General features: G+C 31.5%; 1 protein-coding gene across 2 annotated transcripts in view; it reads left to right on the forward strand.

The window, feature by feature from the left end:
* The window catches only part of LOC135134486 (lachesin-like), a 59,699-nt gene extending 40,909 nt beyond the window's left edge, over positions 1–18,790 (forward strand). For both annotated transcript variants that reach the window (XM_064063182.1, XM_064063183.1), the window contains exons 4-6: positions 3,065–3,275; positions 4,103–4,390; positions 18,450–18,790. In XM_064063182.1, the coding sequence (XP_063919252.1) occupies positions 3,065–3,275; positions 4,103–4,390; positions 18,450–18,562 (612 nt within the window). In that variant the 3' untranslated portion in view covers positions 18,563–18,790. The remainder of the gene's footprint in view (positions 1–3,064; positions 3,276–4,102; positions 4,391–18,449) is intronic.
* The last annotated feature ends 3,377 nt before the right edge of the window (positions 18,791–22,167 follow it).

Raw genomic sequence — 22,167 nt, forward strand, 5'->3', positions numbered from 1 at the left:
TGAGAGCTTTACGGGTAGGTTTCATCACAATGCCACTTATTAACGGTACTTAATAAAACGATTATTCCAAAATACATGTTATATGTGACCCATTTTCCATAATGTAATAAAGCAAATCTCTCTGAGGCGCTCTCCCAGAGGACAACACTGTTTCATTATATTGCTTTTATGGTGATTCCAGACAGAAGGCAAGCCTGAACTGAAACTGATTTCGAATTTATTGTTTCATAAAAATTTAAATTACCGTGAAAAAGATTCAAATTACCCAACAAAATAAGTATTACGAGTTATCATGATAAACGCAAAGTCATATTTGTCGAAATAACACACCGCGAAGCAGCGTCAATTTTATCCTTGTTTCCTTAAAAAATCAGATTAACAGAGCAAATAAATTTCATAATTTATACAACAAAAATTTAAATATCTTTATGGTCTAATTAGACACAATTTGATTTTAAAATAAGTAGAATGTGTTCGTACCATATCTACCCTGTTATTTAAAATCTGTCATAAACATCTTTCCTGAATCACTTATTAAAGGTCGTAAAAAATCACATGTTCATTATTTATTATAATTAGTGAAAAAAGAGGTGAATGCATTTTGAAATCAATACCGTATGATTAGCTTGCCAGAAAAAAAAAATAATATGTCATTTGGACGAACGAAACGTTTGTATTTATTTAGTAGCTGTTTGATGTTTCCACAAATGCACCAAATTTAAATATAGTGATGTAATTAACTTTGTGGAATAGCTGTTAAAATAAAATTCATTTCTAAACTACGTTTTTATTTACTCTACTCGATAAAAGCGGATTACAGACAGTGAATAACACGTCAAAATTTAAATTGTGTTGCCGACTCCTGTGTAACATTTAGAACTACGTTGTCGAAGTGCGAGGGTTTAAAACAGCTGTAATCTGGCTTGTTCTAAGTATTGCAACTTCATTTCATACATTCTATTTATATTGCTTTTTAATTTTGTCCCCAGCTCTTCTGTAAACAGCATGTATCATTTTTATCTGAAAATCTGAAACAATGACCAAATAAAACTCGAACACCGTTATTTCATCATTAAAAGTTCACCTAGCTGTTTGATGTGTAGAATGCGAAAATATTTGTAGTTTAAGTCGGTTTAATTCTTCGTAAGTTTTACTATTTTCAGCACTCAGATCAGTAATGCACACCAGTTCTAAATCACAATAACGGCGGTGACAGCATAATGTTATAAAACTCAACTCCAGCTCAAAATAAAAACCTCTTTTTACAAGAAAATAAAACATGCGCACAGGTATTTAAAACAGGATTAAAACTTTCTGTGGCAAACTCTAGAGCATTAATAATTTAATTATAACGCAATTTAACAAAAAATCTTAAGGCGGCCGACACGCAATATGTCGTGAAGTGTGAAATAAATTCTTATTAATATTAATGTCACCATTTTACATTGATAACATTGTTTCTGTACTTTATTTGTTCACTCAACTAAGAGTTAGAAAGTTTCTATTGAATTTTCCAGTCAGTTTTTTTTATTCTATGGAACAGAACACAGATCGCAAAAACGAAGTCGGTTAACGCAAATTTAAGAAGTATGAAAAATTTTGTATTACATTATTAAAATACTCAAAACTTTGTTTATACGCCTTTGTTTTTAATAGAAATATTTATTATTGTATTTATTACTTATTTACTAATGATAGTTGATAATTATTTATTATAGGATACTTGTTGACAAAGACTGTGAGAGCATTTTTTTTTTAGTTACTATAAACACGATTAACAGTCATCAAGTCGAGAACTTGTACAGAAATAATAAAAACTGATCTCTAAAAGTTAACTACAAAATATGTAATTTGCCAGTCAACATGAAAGCTAATAACAAACTTACCCTTTTGTGTTCTAATGCATAATATGTCAATAAATGTATACCCTGAGTACGAGTAGTTGTTGGTAAAAGCTTCGGTAATCCACAGACCAAAATTTAATTCGTATTTTATAAATTTGTATAATTTCCACGTCTTTGTTAATTTAAATTCTCAAATATGTAATACAATACTTATTTTAGTCAACGGTTTATTATCGACAATTAAATTAGCAATAAACGTTGATTAGCATCCTCTTTTTAAAAAAGCAAAGCTATTACACTAGAACTTTATGAAATTACAAATTTATTTGTATAGATGTCTAGAACGCTGCGAGTCTGTTGTTGTTGACAGCAGAGTTTATTTTTTAACCGTCTATGAACTCCACAGACGTGTTTCTATGCGAATTTGCTTTTTAATATTATATTGACTTACAAGTTGTTTAAAAATATTTTTTATTAAAAGTAGAAGAATCGTTTTCAATTAAACGAAAGAATAGAATTAATCACTTAATGGCACTGTTTTGTAATGCGCCAAAGTACATTTTCCATGTAAGCATACATACAATATTAAATAAGAACCACTACCTACTAAAAAATCTCCTGAAAATTACATTCGTGACAATCCTACAAAGAAAGCTTTAAAATTTTTATTCGCAACGTGCTTTATTTTTAACATTTAGCTTCTTGGAATTCCAAATCGACTACTTTAATTAAAACTTTTAAAACATGATTAAACAAAAAAACTAAAAATTTGAAATGTATGTCAAATTTAAGAAATTAACGATAGTGCTGGAACATTGATATAAATTAGTTCGAAAACTAAAAGAGAAAATTTACGAAAAAGCAGATTAAGTTTAATTTTGCTTTGTGCTTTCGTAGAGTTAAGTAATCTATTAGTTCCAATGCTAGATAATTACCACCCGAAAAACTCGACCGGATAATGCTAGAAAGTTGCGCAACGCCTTTGGCAATAAAACAAATATTAACTTCGTCATTTGCACAGTTCAAGTCGGAATTCACGCAAACAAACTAAAAATGAGCTTCTGCTCCCCAAGGCATCATTACTACGCTTTTGTAGGTAAAGTTCTCAATTTCTCGCGACGTCGAAATCGGGCACCTTGAATCAGCTACCCATATATAAGCACATAACTGTAATTGAAAATTGTCGTCTATGCCAAGTTAATTGAATTTTTTATCTCGAGGTCTCGTGGATTCGCAAACAGGATTATCACCTCCTGACAGTCGGTCCGACTACGTACAATACAGACGACCGCTTCTTGGTGGAGCATGTTCGACATCTTCAAAATTGGGGCCTCCTTATCAAGCACGTTCAGCCCTCCGATGCAGGTTTCTATGAGTGCCAAATGTCTACTCATCCACCAACTAGTATTCTTATCGAACTTAAGGTCACTAGTAAGTATCTTTTACATTTAAATTTCTTATTTGCCCTATTTTATGGAACAGTAAAAGAGATAGTTTCTAGAAAATAGACTAGGATCATTTTTGAAGAGTTAAAACGAGCAAAAGAACAAGCGATAACTAATAAAAAATTATATACTGCTGTAGTTTTAACATTGGTCTCGCAATTTGTTAAAAGCTGGAAAGTTATCATGAATAATTTCATCTTTGTAAGTGGAAAATCATTCCTCGGCTGAAGTATTACATTCGACATCTATGGTAGAAGTCGAAAACTTTGTGGTAAAAATATTTAATAAATGTTTACCCATTTGTTGTGCACTACGTATTTCACCGTTTGAGCTTTATCGTTCAGTCGACTACGTTTGTCGTGTCGTTATATATTTTCTTTTAAGCAAAAATTCCTTTAATTTTTCAAGCACAAATTGAACTACGAAACTTGTAATAAGGCCAAACCCTTTCAGTTCGTTACTGTGTGATGTAAAGCAGTAATTTCTAACTTAAATAAGAGGCGACAGTAAGTTGGCGAATAAATTAAAACCTTTGCTTTAATTAGCATTAATTATATATCTGCTAGGCCCAAATATGCAACATTAATTCCAAACTTAACGAAATCATCTTTCAAATGAACATTTCCATCTGTGCCAATGTAAAATGAGTTAGTTTATCCATTAAAAATTCCTTGCTCAGTTTAAAAATCTCTTTAACGAGCTAACTTCATACAGTCATTAAAAATTTAAGATCACATCCTTTAATTATAAAAAGTAATTGTCAAGCTAATTTTGTCTGGCAACCCTTTTGATGGAAATGTTGTGTTGTTTCAGAGGCCTTAGCGGAAATTCAGGGTGCCCCCGACTTGTATATGCGATCGGGGTCGTTGCTTCGCTTAGTTTGTACCTTGCGGCATTCCACGGAACCTCCCGCCTACGTTTTTTGGTATCACGAACACAGAATGATTAACTACGACCCAGGAGTCACGGTAAAAGAAAGCCGTTCTTCCAGCGTTCTCCTCCTCCAAGATGCTGATAAGAGTCACAACGGCAACTATACCTGCAGCCCTTCCAACGCGGTTCCCGCATCCATTAACGTCCACGTCCTTAACGCCACAGCAGGTAAGAATACTTACACTTTCCCGAGTGTTTCTTGCAATTAAACTTTTGCACGGTTGAATCCTTTTAAAGCTGCATAGCCTCCTTTCTGTAGTTTGGCTGTTATACAGCAAAAGTTTCTCTTTGATAAATAAGAAGCCTTAGCTACTAAGTCTATGGTCGGCGCGTCGCCCTTGCAAATGCGGCTAACATCTAAGAAGTTCTCAAAATGCGCCTACAACAGTAGCGTAGCACGAGAAAGATTGATGGGGGAAGTGCGTCCAACACCACTGACGAATAAGACAGAGGGTCAAAATGTTTGTTAAATTATTGGATTTGGACAAACTTTTGTAAATATGGGATGAAATCAAAATTTGCTTTTTTTGTTACCAGATTGTGGATAAAACTACTATCTACTATTAGAAGTATTATATTCTGTTGAACTTATCCAATGCTTAAGAAAACAATTCTGCTAACGATTAGGTTGCTTTAAATTCTCCATGACACGATACTCATATTCAACTTATTGCGAGTGCAAATACAAGACATGAATTGTATTCACTGTTGATTTTCATTTATATTCTTAGTGTTTACAATTGACATAAGAACCTGTACATTTTGAGATAATATTACACTTGCAAATACATATATCAGGGTACGAATAAGTACAAAATATATACAAGGAATATATAAATTAGCAAGTTGGAAAGAATAAATCTTCAGTTCAACTCAAAACATAATTTTCGCAGAATTCTAAGACAAGTTGACATACATTTAAATCGCTAGAGAAAATAAATTTATTTATATTCCAAATTCAGGAAACAAAAAGAAAATTTAACAACTCTTTCTACTCAGTGAAGCGTGCTTATCAAATATTTGATTGGTTCCACCAGCAGCTATCCATTCCTGTCTATATTTGTCTTGTTCTAATTAAAGCAAAACTCTTCGCAAAAGTGTACCGTACGACTCATTAAAAAATAAAATAAATTTTATATACACATTGGAATAAGATCTACTTGATAGAATTAAAAAAAACAAACGTCATTATGTCGTTGGAGAGGATGAATAGACAACATTTTGTCAAGGCTTTAAAATTCTTAAAACAATAGGTAGTTATCAACCGATATTTTAAATAAAAATTTTTTATACAATATCCCGTTCTGAAGTGTGCATGTTACGCTACTGACTGAGAGTCCGTTGTCAGATTCCGATGACTAACCATGTTGAACTTAAAATAATCCATATCTAACAACCCTTGTCCTTCAACACTAGGTAATTGCAAGTGTTTATTTATGGTTACCTATACATCGAAAAAATGTCAGATAGAAAATACTTTGATTTGAATGAATTTGTCTTCTCAAAACACACGACTAAAATTATTAATCAAACCACGAATCGAACATAATGTTCCGAATATTATAATTGTTATTTTATCATTACATAATACATCTCTAGACGTGTGTATTCTTCACATTTTCGAGAAAATGGGGAGACTCGTTCTTAATTTGACCAACAAAAAATTTGTGGCGACGTCATCAACATGCTCGTCACAGCACAAAAGAAAAGTAGTCACAGCGTACTACCAGTGCAAAAAAAAAACAAGGACACATTATATCAACTTAGATTGGTGCAGTGTAATACTAAAAATAAAAGTTTTGTATTTCCAAAATTTTCTGCGAAAATAAAATCATTCATTAATTTTTCTGACCCACCTATTTAAGCAAAACTAAAAAATATTAATACAATGATAAATCACAAGGAAAAACTCATCATATTTTGCACATTTTGCGTAGAAATTATTCGGCAAAATTTTGAGAGACGCCATCAGTGTTTTGGGGGGAATAAACAGATATGTTTTGATTAACAATTTATCAGACTTATTATTCAATAAAATAAATTAACAGATTCATTAATTTTTTTGAGTCCCCTGTATAAGCAAATCTAAAAAATATGACTGCAATGATAAATTACAAGTATAAACTGACCATATTTTGCCATTTTAGGATTTATTCGGTAAAATTTTGAGACGACGTCATCAATTTTTTGGGGTTGATAAACAGATACATTTTGATTAAAAAGTTACCATGCTTACAATAACAGATTTCAAAGCATTCGGTTTTGTAGTTTCTGATTAAATCAATAAAATAAATTCACGCATTCATTCATTTTTTGTTTGAGACACCTGTATATACAAATCCAAAAAATATGAATGGAATGATAAATTACAAGTACAGACTCATCATATTTTGAACAATTTAGTTAGGATTTATACGGCGAAATTTTGAGCGGACGTCATCAATTTTTTAGAGGAGATAAGTAAATATATTTTGATTAAAAATTTATCATGCTTATCCTAACTTTAAAACATCTGCAAGATTCGGTTTTGCAGATTCAAAATTAAATTGCAAAATGTTGTTGTATAACTTTGAATTTTTTCCAAAAATCTGAACGTTTCGGACAAAACTCAATACGGGGTCATAAACTACATGTGTAGGACTATGTTATTTCACATAATTGACAAGCCGTTTACTATGTGCAATTTTGAAGAGACGTTATCGCATTATTGGTGGGGAGGATTAAACAAATTTTGGTTATCGCTTTACCATCTACACCTACCTAATATAAACACAAAATTTGACAACAATCGGCTCAGTACTTTCGAAGATTATCTGTCTAATAAAAATCCGGGACGGCAGACAGACCAACAGACAGACGGAAGCAGGAGACTTATTTCTTCGTACTCTAGGTGTTATGAAAGGTCGAGCAAACGTAAAATTAGAGGGTCGGAAAGTAAAAATAATAAAATAACAATTCTTGTCACACTTTTCTTTTGTTTCATTTAATTTTTTATAACTCTGTTATGAATATTGTAGACAGTGCTATATTCATCTTCTTTCAACGCTACTGTTCTGCAAAAATTTGAAACAAAAAATAAAATGAAGTTTTTCATTTAGAACTGTTTTTCTAAGTAGTTTTTTCAAGATGATTTTTTACTATGTACAAACTGGTTAATTTGAAATAAATAATTCCTAGTGCCTATCCAGGTTTCTGAAGGTTTTCTCTCGATAATTAAAAATGTATTAATAAATTGCTGTAGAAACTTTGTTACGGTTTTCCTAAAATCATTTTTCACTCGAATGCTCAAAAGAAAAAACCTTAACGTGTAGGTATTTGTCGTGGTTCCGAGGCTAGAGATTTTTATATAAATAACTTTACACATTTTTTCCAAACGGAAAACCACGTCATATTTTCTTTTGAAACCTTATTATTCCACACAACTTATTATTTCCGAGACTTGCTCCAACAGGTTTTTTTTTTATTTTGTTTTGGATTAGATAAGGCGCATTCAGTATACGTATAGACATTTACATTTATTTATGTTTTTCGGATATCAAAGTAAAAAACGGAAATTTGTCTTTTCTGCATTAGGTCTACACAGAATTAAGAATTTTATGAAAATTTACACACATGAAGACGAATAATTGTTTTATTTTATAATTAATTCTATACGGTAGGTGGTGGTACCTTTAAAAATTTGTATGAAAAACAAGCATTAACGAATTTTAACTTAACCCCAAGCAACCTTTAGTGTGCGTGTACAGTAGATAAACACTGTTACGAAATAAATCCATACATATAGTAGTATGTACATGATTATCATCGGTCACGGCGACGTTCGAATAAAGAAAAGTCTAAAAGCGGTTCACCGGAATACTCGATGGCAAACTCTAGAGCAACCTCGAAGCGGCGATGACGAACTCTCCAGAAGGAACGCGTGGCTGTTTAAATAGGGACCACCGTCGGGGGTGAGCAACCTACTTGTTTTCAAAAATATCGTAAACGTTTTAATTTTCTAAAATTTTAACAAACCCCTACGATAAAAATGTTTTATATCATAAGAAAACTGAAAATTACTCCAACGTATTCTAAATTTAAGATAATCTGATTTATCGATTATTATGTTCATCGACATCGTCTAAAACTGGAAACTGAGATAAAACATAAAACACAAATAAAAACCATTTTACTGCTTGCGCAATTGCTGGGGCAACTTTCCTTGGTAAAACGTTTTATTGACTGCCTGCACTTTTTCGGGCTGTTCACGTTTACTTGATAGTGTATCAGCGAATAAGCTAAGCATTTTAAATGATAAATGTCGCGGAGGTATTGTCTGCTCGCTCGAGACACCCGGGATTTCCACAAAAGACGATACATGAATCCACCAATTTACCATAAGGTCATTGCTATTCCACATTTATTGATGCTAAAAATTTATTTTTTTTTATCAAAGTCTAGCTAAATCTACATTTAATTTGCATATTTTTTCTGCTGCTCTTGGTAACAACATTCTCTGAAGTCTATGTAAATTTGTTTTAAAGAGAGTAAGAAATTCATTGCCAATTACTAAAGCTAATGTTAATTAAAATTCATTCTTATTCGAGAAATGAAACTATTCCGTAATTAACTATATGATGAGCTATCGTATCAATTCACGATTACCAGCTTGTGGTATTCCAGGAACGTATCCCAAGCCAAAATTCAATGCTGACTCATGTACCTTAATTCATTCCGGTGCAGTTTTTGACCCCGAGTGAGCCTGAACGTTATGTCGATGTAAGACATACTGTTCAAGAAAATAGAAAGTGACCAACTTACAAACAAAATACATTTAATCAGTTTTATAATTTTGATTAGAAAATGTATCTATTACGGTTATAGTTGTTTTATCTATAAAATTCTATATAATTTATTAACGGATCATTGCCTGTAGCTTCACACAATAAAGTTTTATATCTTTGCTTCCTCTTCCGGATAGATTAAAAAAAATCCAAAAATGCTGTTAAAATACACAAGTGAAATTGATGACTCACTCCTAGAGCTTGTATGGCGACACCAGACCGTAAGTTGACAAAATTTTATCTCTCACTTTCAAGGGACAAACTGCGTAAACTGGTAGGATTCCTTACGGGACATTACCAGTTTAACAAACATCTACATACGATAGGGGTAGTAACAGACCCAATCTGTCGTGGATGCAATGAAGAAGAGGAAACAGCTGAGCACATTCTTCGTGAGTGTCCAGCCCTAGCCTCCTACAGGGAATCCATACTAGGGGACATCTGGCCTAGTATGGCAAATATCAGGGAGTTTCCACCCTCTGCATTACTCAAGTACATTCAAGCAGTTGGATGGCTTGACGAGTAGAGGAGCGGGAAAACACCCTGATATGGACTTGGGGAAGGTACAATGGGCCCAAAGGCGAGGCCTAAGTGCCGGCTGGCTGCGGTCAGCCCCCATAAATTAAGAATCCAGAAGAATCCAGATGACTCACTCCTTTTTACTCTCTGAAGACACCCTTAAAATTTCAGCTTCCAAAACCTAAAAACCGAAAAAATTATTATAAACTACTATTACGTTGAGCTCAAAAATGAAATTTTGGTCCTTCACTGTGTTCCTATTTTTAATAATTAACGCCTAGTGGCATTTCCTGTACATTACATTCAATTAACGTCGTTTATTTTAGTATTTCGTAAAATATGCACTGCTTTAAATTTAAAATTTAAGATGAATTTTAATCACGTCTTTACCACTTACCTAAATTAGTGACATAAATAACCGAGTGCGCGCTTCCACAAGATCATAACGTTTGTTTGACACGACAGTAAATTTAAAACTTAGTTTAGAACGAGTACAACTTGTACTATAAACAAAAAAATCCATATCAGCAATCACGGTTTTCCTTTTATCTACGATAGAAGTTGATTCCTCCTAAATTAAGACTGATAAGAGCTATAACCACAATACAATAATTTCACAGCATGAAGTCAACAAAATCCATTCATTGACTTGGTAATTGGTGCATACATTTCTTTATATTTGATACCCCAAATTTAACCAATGCTTGCGTTGTTTTTTGATCGTGCGATAAAATGTTGTGTTGAAATGAATGAAAAAGATGGAAACTGAATTAAGTTTGATAGCAATGTTAGCATTCCAACCCGCCATTCTATGAGTAACTGTAGACCTGTTTTATACTTCTGATTTCTCTAGAAACATACAATTTTTCATAATTAGTGTTCTGTTTATGAGAGACTATTCTTTTAAACAACCCATAATTATGAGATGTGAGAGACCCAAATTAGTTCCGGGATAAAATAAAATTGTCCTTTGCGCTGTTTATTCTTTATTGGGTCGTTCCTTAAATTTACTGTTATTGCTAGATGTTAAGGACATCAAAATTAATGATGTGTAATAAACAACATAATCAAGAAAACGAGAGGACTTTCAGAAATTAATTAAGACACTAAAGGAGAACGATGAGAAAAACATCACTAAGCCTCATATTCAGTCTTATATTGGCACATTAAATGATTTTATTTCGCATTCACCATTCCGTCTTTACATCTTCCGTATGTTTAGAATATGCTTGCGTTTTTCTTAATCAGTCATATTACTTTTTTCTAATAAAATTAAATTATTGTCAGATATTTTTGCTTATATTTATTTAAGCAGCTATAATATCAATGGAAATATCAAAAATTTATGTGAGAGGTTACAAGAAGCCCATATTGATTGGAGCGACTAGACTGTATTGATATATTTTTCATTAGCACTAGTGAACGCTGATATTAAAGAAATTATTTATGTTTAAAAATAAACGTCTTAAATTACATAATAAAAACAATATTAACACTTAAAGAAACAGCACTAACAACATAAGCTTCCGCTGTTTTTTTTTACTGTATAAGAATTCTCCAATAATCGCAGACAGCATTATACCACCGTCAAATACGTGTATAATTTTCCCCTAAAATACAATTTTCGTAACAAAATGCATCTTATGTAAATTGAGATTTGGCTCAAGTGAGAAGGCTTTTATACGAGCATATAAAGCTGAAAAGTATACAACTGATCTTTTACCAAATAAAAATATATTTTTATAAACTTTGACAATGAAAGTATCTACAAGGGAGTTTCGAGAGTATTCGCGTCAATTCACCAGGGATACTAAATCTTATTGTAAGAGCAAAGGAAGGTCAAAAAACCGACGACCTTTACAGCCATTTGAATCGAGGAAGTCTGACTTTCCTGCGGGCACAATAAAAGCAATCCACTTACAAAAAATTAAAATTCTTCGAAGATAAGTCTCAATACGCTATTAAAAATTTAATTTTTAATTTTAATGTTCACTAAGTGTTAATACAAAGCTATTGATTTTATATATTTATTGTATTTATGTATTGGGCTGTAACAAAAAATACTATATACTAAATGTGCAGTGGCAATAAATATATTGTTTGTTTGTAAAGATCAAACATTTTAGTGTACATTTACAATAATGCGTATCAAAATATTTACCGATCGTGTTACACCACAGGCTGTAAAAAAATCAATAAATTATTTCTGTCTTTTTAACAGTAAAACGGAATTCTCTTAAAGTGAACTTAGTAAATGTTATATTTTTAGTACTCCTATTTAGTTGTATCGGCTTACATCCCCTCAAACAAAGGACTGGTTCTTGTTAAATATTTTGAAAAAATTAGATAAACCTTTCTATACAATGCAATAGACTTATTTGTTGTCCAAATTTAGTTTATATTGTTAAACTATTTGAAATGTTTTTATAATTGATACATTTCTTAAACTTAATATCAGTCAAAACGGACAAAATTGAGACAACAAAGGACCAAATTAAACTCATAAGTAGTGCAACTCAAAAATTGTTAATTTTTTCAAAAGAATAACATGATCAATGATAATAAAACCTTTACCAAACTACAGAAAATTTCAACTGGTCGATAATTCTTTACATCTCAAAGACGCACGCTTTTAAACATTGGGGCCTTTATAACAAATAATTAAATTATTATTGTCTGACTAGATATATGTATTATCTTGTACACAGGTACTGTTAAAATACTTAAAACGAAGAAAACGGAGGTAATAGGTTGTCATCTGACATGCATTTGTCTGAAAACTTACTAAAAGAGTCTTAAACTTGCCGCTCTGTTGCTCCTGTCAATGAAATTGTCGGGAAAAGTGAATAAATATCCTCGAATTAATGTACCACTTTATCAAGAAACACCACTGAGTTTTCCTCCGTAAAAGCATTTGTTTCATATAGGCGGTTAGACTGGATTTCACCGGTTTTATAAGTGAGGAATCGTTCATTTTTACTCTTAAAACGATCGTATTTAAAAAACTGTAAGATTATGTCACAACGAAAACCTTAAATGCGTTAGAACTTTTCTGACATAACTACGTTCTCTTTAATGAATATAACTGCTGATGCATTTCCAATTTTTTCTGTAAAACTTCTTTGTTCTGAAGTTATTGTGTTCTATTTCATTATTAAACTGTAACGGAATATTGTTGACATCGCTAGTGTTTTACCTTTGAAACAAAGGCAAGAGAAACCGTAGCAGAGAATATTAAAAATGGGGTTTTTGGGAAAACTAACTTCGTAGAATTCTATAAAACGGCATATTCTGCATTTAATATTGTTATACGAACTCTGAGGTATTACGAAAAATTGAAGTATAATCAAACAAATCCAGTAAAAAAAAATAGATAATAATAATAATAAAATAGATTACATTAGTATAAAATGTTGTTGTACAATATACAGTATACAAGTACAGAAGTATGTTATTTTATGGAACTTAAATAGCATTTACCATGCAAATTGAGGTGACATCACCAAATTGTTGGTGGGGATGATTAGATAAATTTTGGTTCGCGTTTTACCGTTTATACGATATTTCTAACATACATCTAAAATTTGACAACAAAATTTGGAACTGACAACAAACTGAGAGACAGACCCCTATTCTAGGGGCCATGAAACATCGAGAAAACATGAAAATAGCAATTACAATACCCTTAGCTTATAATCAGAAAGTAGCAGGCAAATTCCCTAATATTTCGTGTATTGTTAACCCTATTTTTAATAACAGATGTCCAAATACAATAATGTCCGCAATATTTTTTTTATATTTATAGTCCAGTCAAATTAGCGATCAACCTCGGAATGAGAGATAATAAGCTGAATTTTCGTATATACCTTCATTTTAGCGTTCTAAAAGTTGTCTCAAAAGTCTCATAAAATCTCGTGTCTGCGTCGTAAGTTATTCAAGGTCAAAGGTGAAGAAAAACAGTTTTTTGCGATTATCTCGGTTTCTATTGCTCCAATGATGTTAACATCTATTATCGTAATTGTAGAGCACAAAATTTGGGACAAATTTTATTTGAAACATTTTTTCATGCGCTCAATCGTTTTTGAGATAGAGGGCAGTGAGCGCGCAGCGCTCATCCATACGTACTGTAATGCAATCAACCGTGAATATCTGTGAATACTACCTTTAATTTTGAATAATTTGTATTATTTATCAGTTAATACATTGCATTTAATAACATTTTACATATTTTCAATTCATTCATTTAATGATAATGATACTTACCTACTTTGTGGAATTAAAAACTCTTTAAATGAAATACTTATTGTATGTATATCTTAATTTATTGAAAGTAGATTTTAAGTAGAAAAATAATTAAGTACTTTATCTTTCAAATGTGAAAGTTTTTATATATTAGATAATATATTATACTTGTTATATTATTGTACATCTAAAAGTTATATTAATTTTTTCAAAGTAAAGATTTAAGGAAGTAAAACGAGTTAATGTATTTTAATTTTATCTTTGTTCAGTACCTGTACATTTCTTACGATTGAAATTGAATTGCAGTGAAAATCTAGAAATCTTTAATAATTTAAAGAACAAAAGTATTAATTTTCTTCTTCTTCACCGTCATCTTCTGGACGTTCGGGAATTTCTGTTTCATCGTCATCATCTTCGGTGCCCTGAATCGTTGTTTCCAGACCTTCCAGTTATAATCATGATAGAAAAATAAGTATTTAAAACCTTACACATTTTAAAGATATAAATAAATTGAGATATACAATAAATATTTCATTAAATGCGTTTTTAATTACACAAAGTAGGTAAGTATTATTCAATGAATATGTTGAAAATATGTAAAATGTTTAAATACAATGTATTAATTGATAACTAATACAAATTTTTCAAAATTCAAGGTAGTATTCATAGATATTCACGGTTGATTGCATTACAGTACGTATGGATGAGCGCTGCGCGCTCACTGCCCTCTATCTCAAAAACGATTGAGCGCATGAAAAAATGTTTCAAATAAAATTTGTCCCAAATTTTGTGATCTACAATTATGATAATAGATGTTAACATCACTGGAGCAATAGAAACCGAGATAATCGCAAAAAACTGTTTTTCTTCATCTTTGACCTTGAATAACTTACGACGCAGACACGAGATTTTATGAGACTTTTGACACAACTTTTAAAACGCCAAAATTAAGGTATATACAAAAATTCAGCTTATTATCTCTCATTCCGAGATTGATCCCTTTTTTATCCTAAAATGACTGGACTATTAAAATATTTTAATCACATTTCCCTCGCCTTGATAAACAATTAATTCCGCGCTATTTTAAGGCATAGTCTGTAATAAAAATGCATAGTCTTATAAGTTTTCGTAAAGATGAACATTTTAATTGTAATATAAGTGTAGTACAAACATTATCGTTACGTTACTCTCCTCGATGAAATTCAAGAAAATTAAATGGGTCGTTTTTGAAATAAGAAAAAGCCAAGCGAGCGCTCTATCGCTACGTCTACACGCCGTAGACTCAACAGTGTTAATGTTATGGTATTTACAGAGCAATTATAATCGTAAAGCAACAGAATAATAGCATATTAAAAATATATCTAAAGTTATTTAGACAAATATTCTCTCACCTCTGCAGCGCAACCAATGATGTTGGAAATTTGAAATCTGTGCCCAATAACATTCCTGTAAATGTAAATGCATTCATTCGTCTAAATCGTCGTCAGTGGCCAAATCACATTTCTAACCGCGTCGATCCAATGCAATCGATGCCAAAAGCTGCACGTGTATCTTTAGGCGATAAAACTGTTTCTTCAGTTGCCTTTGTTCAATAGTAGACTTTAGATAAAGCTACAGAAGCAGTTTTATATTTATTTACTCCACGAAAAAGGTAGAATAATTGCACTGTTAATCATATTTAACATATAACAGATTTTTGCTCGCTAAAAGAAAACTAAAATACACTTTAAAGTAGTCATCGAAGGGAATAAAAGACTAAATCTTCTCTTACAGATGCTGCAAATACTAGTCTCATTCGCTTAATAAAGTAATAAGCATTTTTTTATTATTTTCAAGTTTGTATCTAAGACACAAATTTAACTGCACAGTGGCTTCTAATGATTCAGTATACCACATCAAGCTTGGTTTCTACAGTAAATCAGCACATAGTGACTGTGAAAGCTGGAATATACATTTTAAAAAAGTAAGGTAGTTACAAAACCGTAATTAATATTAAAGTCTGGAGTCATCACCAACCCATTTTCACGTTAAACATTTAATTAAATTTAGTTTTTACGTAATTTATGACGAAAAGATGCCAACAGTAATGCATGCGGAGTAAAACTTAATATATCTGGTAGTATTACAGTGTTACGTAACTGCTAAAGGAAAATCAATGTCTCGTAAAGCTCAATTAGCTTTAACTTTTAACGCTGGAAAAAACCCAAATCCTGAATTAATGGTCAATCAGATTTATGTGTTTGTACTTTTACCATGTTTTAATTGTTTGGAAAATTTCACTGCAGGTGTTCCCATAAATACTTTTGGCAATAAATCGGCACTTGCTTTATTAAAAAGCGGAAAATATTGTAGCGAAACTACACACGATACGTTGTGGTAAAGCTTTAAATGGTATGAGTGTGATAATTATGTATTATAATTACGAAAATTTTTACAAAAATGAAATATGCACAAAAATTGAAAAATATTTTATATTTTCGTTAACTTAAAAACAAGAATAAATATGTACCATATGTATCTGATAAAATCACAAAATTCACTGCAGTTAATACGAAAATAATTAATAATACAGGGATCATAATATTCAGAGCTGAATATAGCACTCTAATCATTATGATATTAATTTAAATTTAAACGGAATCAATTGTAAACGTACTGACATAGCCACAGAGGTATCATTTTGTTATTTATGTAAAATAATTGGGCAAATATAATGGTTTGCACAATATTACAGTTTATTTTCTGGACTACGTTTTGTTTCGATTAAACGAGCAAATTCCTTACTTGCAAGCTACAACATGCATAAACAATAATTATGTACGCTAAACTTTTTACTGAATCATTTCTAAACAAGATATTTTGTGTTTTGTTGATTACAATAACAGTCCACGCAGCGGTTAGAATCATTTTATTCCTTTATCACGTTTGTCTCTGTGAATTTGAATGTTGCCTTTGTTTGAGTAATAATAATAAGCCAGGTACATAGAAAATTACAATAAATAGAGGAAACGAAAACCGTGATTTTCACATTACATGAACTGTGAAAAACCAAGAAAAAATAAGACAAGGTGTGTTTCAGTTATTTGTCGAAAAATATGGCGTAGTTATTTTTAGTGTGTTGGCATTATAAAAACCGAAAAAATTTTATAAACCGACAGTAGCGCCCTCATAGTTCGGAAATGCTTTCATTTCTGACCGCTTACATTCATTACTGACTGCTTACATTCATTACTGACTGCTTTCAGGCTTTTCTGACCCGTTAAAAAGTGTATCCGTGAATCGTTTACTTTCTAACCTTTCAGGGTTCAGCAAAAATGTATATTAGTACCTGATTATGAATAAACAATGTTGCATTTGTCGAAAGTCGGGGCGTCACATGAAATCAATTACCTACTATCTAAAAAGTGTACTTAGTGGCGACAAATAAAATTAAAGTTTTTACTTTATCCAGAAGGGACGTTTTACTTTTAAATCTCAAGTAAAAGATTTTATTTCTCACGTCTCCTTACATCACTGCTGCGATAAATAAATGCGTCACGAGAGATGAAGTAAAGCATGGATTAATTGGTAAGATTATGGAAATGTTTGTTGGAAGATTATGTTATAGTGTATCAAATTAATTTGATAAAAAATGCATTTGAATTTTACCAAAAAGTGGAGAGCAGTTAAAACGTTTTTAATGATAGCATTATTCGAACAACAAATAGTTTGATATATCTGATGATCACAAATTTCTTAAATTATCGTCTTTTTGATATTTTTATTGTAACTGTGAGAAACCTACTACATACAAAGTGTAACACTAGTTATAATTATATTATGTATGACATAAATTTTTGGTTAATATTTTGCAGTCAGTATGTCACAAATTGTTACCTCTTTATATGCTGCAACTCATTTGACACTTAATTTATATAATTTTTAACAGCAATAACAATTTCAAATAACACTACCCAGTTTTGTACACGCTTTTAAAATGAGCAACAAAGTAACATTATAACAACAAAAAAAATATCATATGACATACATTTGACATCAAAAATACGTCACGTAAAAACCTTGTGAAAGAAGCAATATGTACTGTGTATATGTGAGACCTAAAATAAAAATTTTACAACAACAATAGAGGTAGTTTGAACAGTTTTAATTTCCCATTCAACTACATGGCCGCAATAACCGGCCAATATTTTCCCCACTGGTTATTTTCCGAACCACAGTCTGTTTCACCAATTTTTCATCTCCCCTTTTCTGAAGAGTATTATTACAGACAATCCTTTTACATCGTAGACACAGGTAAAACCAGCCACATGTGTTTATGTCATAACTCTAGTGAAAATTTCGCACTTAATTTGGTCAAGTTATCATAACGGGTTTTAAAGTGCACATCGAACGCAAATTTGTTAGCGTGCTGGTTGAAATCATGCCATTGGGAGGGTGTAGATGTTATTAAAAACGCGCTGAAATGGCGATTAAATTTCTAAACGTGAAATTCCCAAACACAATTCTTTTGAACACGCCGATGCAATTTGGATCCAAATCCAGCCATGCGAGCAGCAAAAGCGTTCCACACTCATTAAATCGCGCAAATTTTAGTTAGCGCGCAGGAAAATTTTTGGGCTAATTTTACATTCTTTCTGTTTCAGAAGAAAAGCCAGCAGCCATGCAGCACGCCAACACCAGCTCGTCATCCTCATATTCTCTCGTGAAATGCAGCATTCTCTTCATCGTCCTCATACCAGTGCTGCCTACCACGTGATCGTGACAGAGGATAAGATTTATTGGACTTCTATTTGTGATGTTTTATAAGTGATATAACAGTACTTTGTAAGCCTAACTCAACTTTGTAAATTTGTAAATATTTGTTTATAAACGTTTAATTGAAATTGAGATATTATTGTATCATTGCCAAACACTTCCATGTAACATCAATATGTGAAATGATTCAATTTTATTTTTATTGAATAAATGACTAAAATATTATTTACTTATTTGGCTTTCATTTCACTGTTTGCGACTGGTGACACCAGTTGGTTGGAAAAAGGTTTCAAATCATACGCCGAGATTGCTTACATTTTCATTTTCACTTCTACAAAAAGACATCTTTTTAGGTATCTATCACAGCTTCTAAATTTATTTTTCCTTATTGAAAAAAGTTGCCCGACAGAAATCCTATTTGGTTCGTGCGACATCCAATCGATTTCTCTTTAGGTAGTGCAAGACAGGGCAAAAGCTTTTACAATAAAATGTGGCACTTTGATTTAAAAATATTATTATAATTAACGTCACACTGGTACCGTCAAAACTAACATTCAAGTTAATTAAATACTACTTTTTCAGAAAAAGCTAACAGCCTTTTGATGGAATGATTTATTTTAAAAGTAAATTAATACCTTGTTTAAAACTAATTAATTAATAGAATATTACATCGAGCAGAAACTTTTTAATTAAAATGTATCCAATATTTCTCAATATTTTAGATAGAACTAGTAAAATAAATTGAAAAAAAATCTATTAACTTTTTATCCACGACGAATTTATTATGGTAACATATTAATATATTGTGAAACTCATAAGACATTGGAAAAAGTATACAAAGAATCTATTACGTTACTAATTAACCTTAATATTAACAGACTGAACATTATTCCCTTGACCAAAAAAAAATATATTTCTCTGTTCTAGAAGCTTCTCCTCATATCTTCTTTACAATATCAATTTTATTTGATGTGGGTTACTAAATGTACCCTTTGCAACATTAGACGATTCCTATTTAAATTTGATGATTGTGAAATCGTCACTTGCATTGGTCAACAAAATACCCGAAGAACGTTTTATATTGTGATCCGTGTAGGACCCCGCATCCGGAAAGAAAGAAGCAATTCTCAAAGGTATTTTTCATAAAGTATTAATTCCAGCGACTTTTAGCGTGCTTTTTATTTATATATCGCAAAAATAAAGAAAAACTGTACTTTCTGCAATTATTGCAATAACAGAGAACCCTACTTAGAAAATAATAAAATTGTCTGAAACATTTGTCGTCCTATCCAATATTTTTAAACACAAATATGAGCCTCTTCTACGTCCTCAATATTCAGATTCGTAAACATCTGCAAGCACTCTTCTAGTTCGACCTAAAGAGAAAAGTAAAAAAAGGAAAAAAAAACTCGTATTTGGCCCTCTTCAGCTACACTGGAAAGGTTACAACGTGGGTGCGAAATGAAGGTACCACCTAGTTAGGTGTAGTGGAACCTACAAAGATTAAAAATAAATACAAAGTCACACGAAAAAACGGGCATGTTCTTAATCTTCATGGAATTTCCACTTCAACTTGTTCGACATATTCTCTTTTCAAAATTTTTGTCTTTTAACAATTATTCATTGGATCACTCTTGGCAGTAACAGACAGCTTACCAGATTTTTGAAATATTGTAGTTTCAAATGTGCCTTCAAAAAGAGGTTTTGGTCCACATTAGTAGTTATGTAGTGCCGGTTCTGGCTCACTTGTTTCTGCCCATGTTCGGGTTTTAGTTGACTTTTAGGTGGGAAAATTTAAATTCATGCGCATACTTCGATTCAAAATGAGCCAGAACCGGAGCATGCGCACGAATTCAAATTTCCCACCGGACAGTGACCAGAACCTATACTATAATATGTATAATACCTATATCAGTGAAGTTCCCCTTTGTAGAAAAATAACTCTTAACGGTAAGAAAGAAATGTTATTAATTTTGTTTTTTGACGCTCTTGTATCAATTAACAACAAATAAACTGCCCATCAACAAGGATATTTATTGCGTTACTAACCTGAATTATTATGTAATGGGATATTTATGATGGTAAATTGCAAAAGATTATAGTTTTTTATTGTCATAGAAAATTAAAAATTGTATGTAAAATGTACCAGGATTCATAGTAACAGCAATTTTGATTTAGAAAAATTATCTCACGTGATTTAGACAAAAATTCCCTCCTCCCTTAACATCATCCATCAATCCGACTCGACCACGAAGCATTTGAAGCAGAAACGAGATATCGGCTACACAAACGATGTGCAAATTATTGCACATAAGAAGTAAAGTAATTGTGATAAATAGAGAGCGGAATATATGCAGCAAAATTTTGGGAAATATGATCATATGATATGCACCAAATTTATGCAGATATGCAGTAACTTTCTTTATATATGCAGAGATATGCAGTTGCATATGCTCCAAAAATTAAAAAAAAAGTTAGTAAGCGAACTAAATTTATTTACAAATTACAAAAACAGGTTTCCCGAGATTACTTTTTATTCCAGAAAATACATAAATCACATTGTTGAATTACATCTCGCTAACACATAAATCACATTTTTAACGATAATACTCATATACTAAAAAATAAATATAAACAGAACAAATTAAAAAATAGTAGTATTCGACTATTTAATTACTATTTTGGTAACAATTTATTTTTAAATATTTTTCAAAATATTGTAACAAAAACTTTTTCCGGTGATTCTAAAGTATGTATTTGTAAATAGAAAAACTGCGCACTACGTCCACAGATGTAAAAATACTTATTGGTTTAGAGCAGGCGCTACAAAACACAGTTCCTTCTTGAAGAATAAGTTCAGGAAAAGGTTTAATCCATAAATTAATTTTAGTTATCTTGGATATATTAACACACTTGTACCGCTTTAAATGCTTCCAATGCAAACTGACTATGAAAAATAATAGGATACCGTCCCTTCGACCACCACAAAACATATCATTAATACACTGAAGTAACGAACAAAAATATTGGCAATGAATGTATTTCCAAAAGTAATTAGGGCGGAATTTACCTGGAAGGATGTCTTAACACCCAGTGGTTTCTCCAAACTGAGATAAATCTCAAACCTTTCCTAGTAATTTGAAGCTCAGGACAATATTTGCAATATGATTCATGAAATTTCGTCTTTCTAGATAAATGCCGATAGAATGACAATTTTTTTTTCAAATTAGCACAAAAATTGATAAAAATGCAAAATATGCACCCGTTACGTGAAATATGCAGCAGAAGGCAAATATATGCAAATATGCAATTTTTTATAGCTTTATTCATTTTTAATTAGCATGATTCGTTCACATAATAAATATCAAGACTTATATGCAAAAAATAACGGATATGCAAATTTCATAAAATCCGCTCTCTAGTGATAAAAATCAAAGCGAATTCGTAAACCACGAGTACATGAGAATTATTTCATAACATTTAGATAAAATTAACTATTCAAAATGCCGAAACGACGTCATCAAATTTTTGGTGAAGATGATTAGACAAATTTTTGTTAGCGTTTTACCATCTACACGATATCCTAACACACATATAAAATTTGGC

The sequence above is a fragment of the Zophobas morio genome, unplaced genomic scaffold (assembly GCF_036711695.1).
Source record: "Zophobas morio isolate AGI-343-1 ecotype UQ-CSIRO unplaced genomic scaffold, CSIRO_AGI_Zmor_V1 ptg000023l, whole genome shotgun sequence".
Classification (NCBI taxonomy): Eukaryota; Metazoa; Arthropoda; class Insecta; order Coleoptera; family Tenebrionidae; genus Zophobas; species Zophobas morio.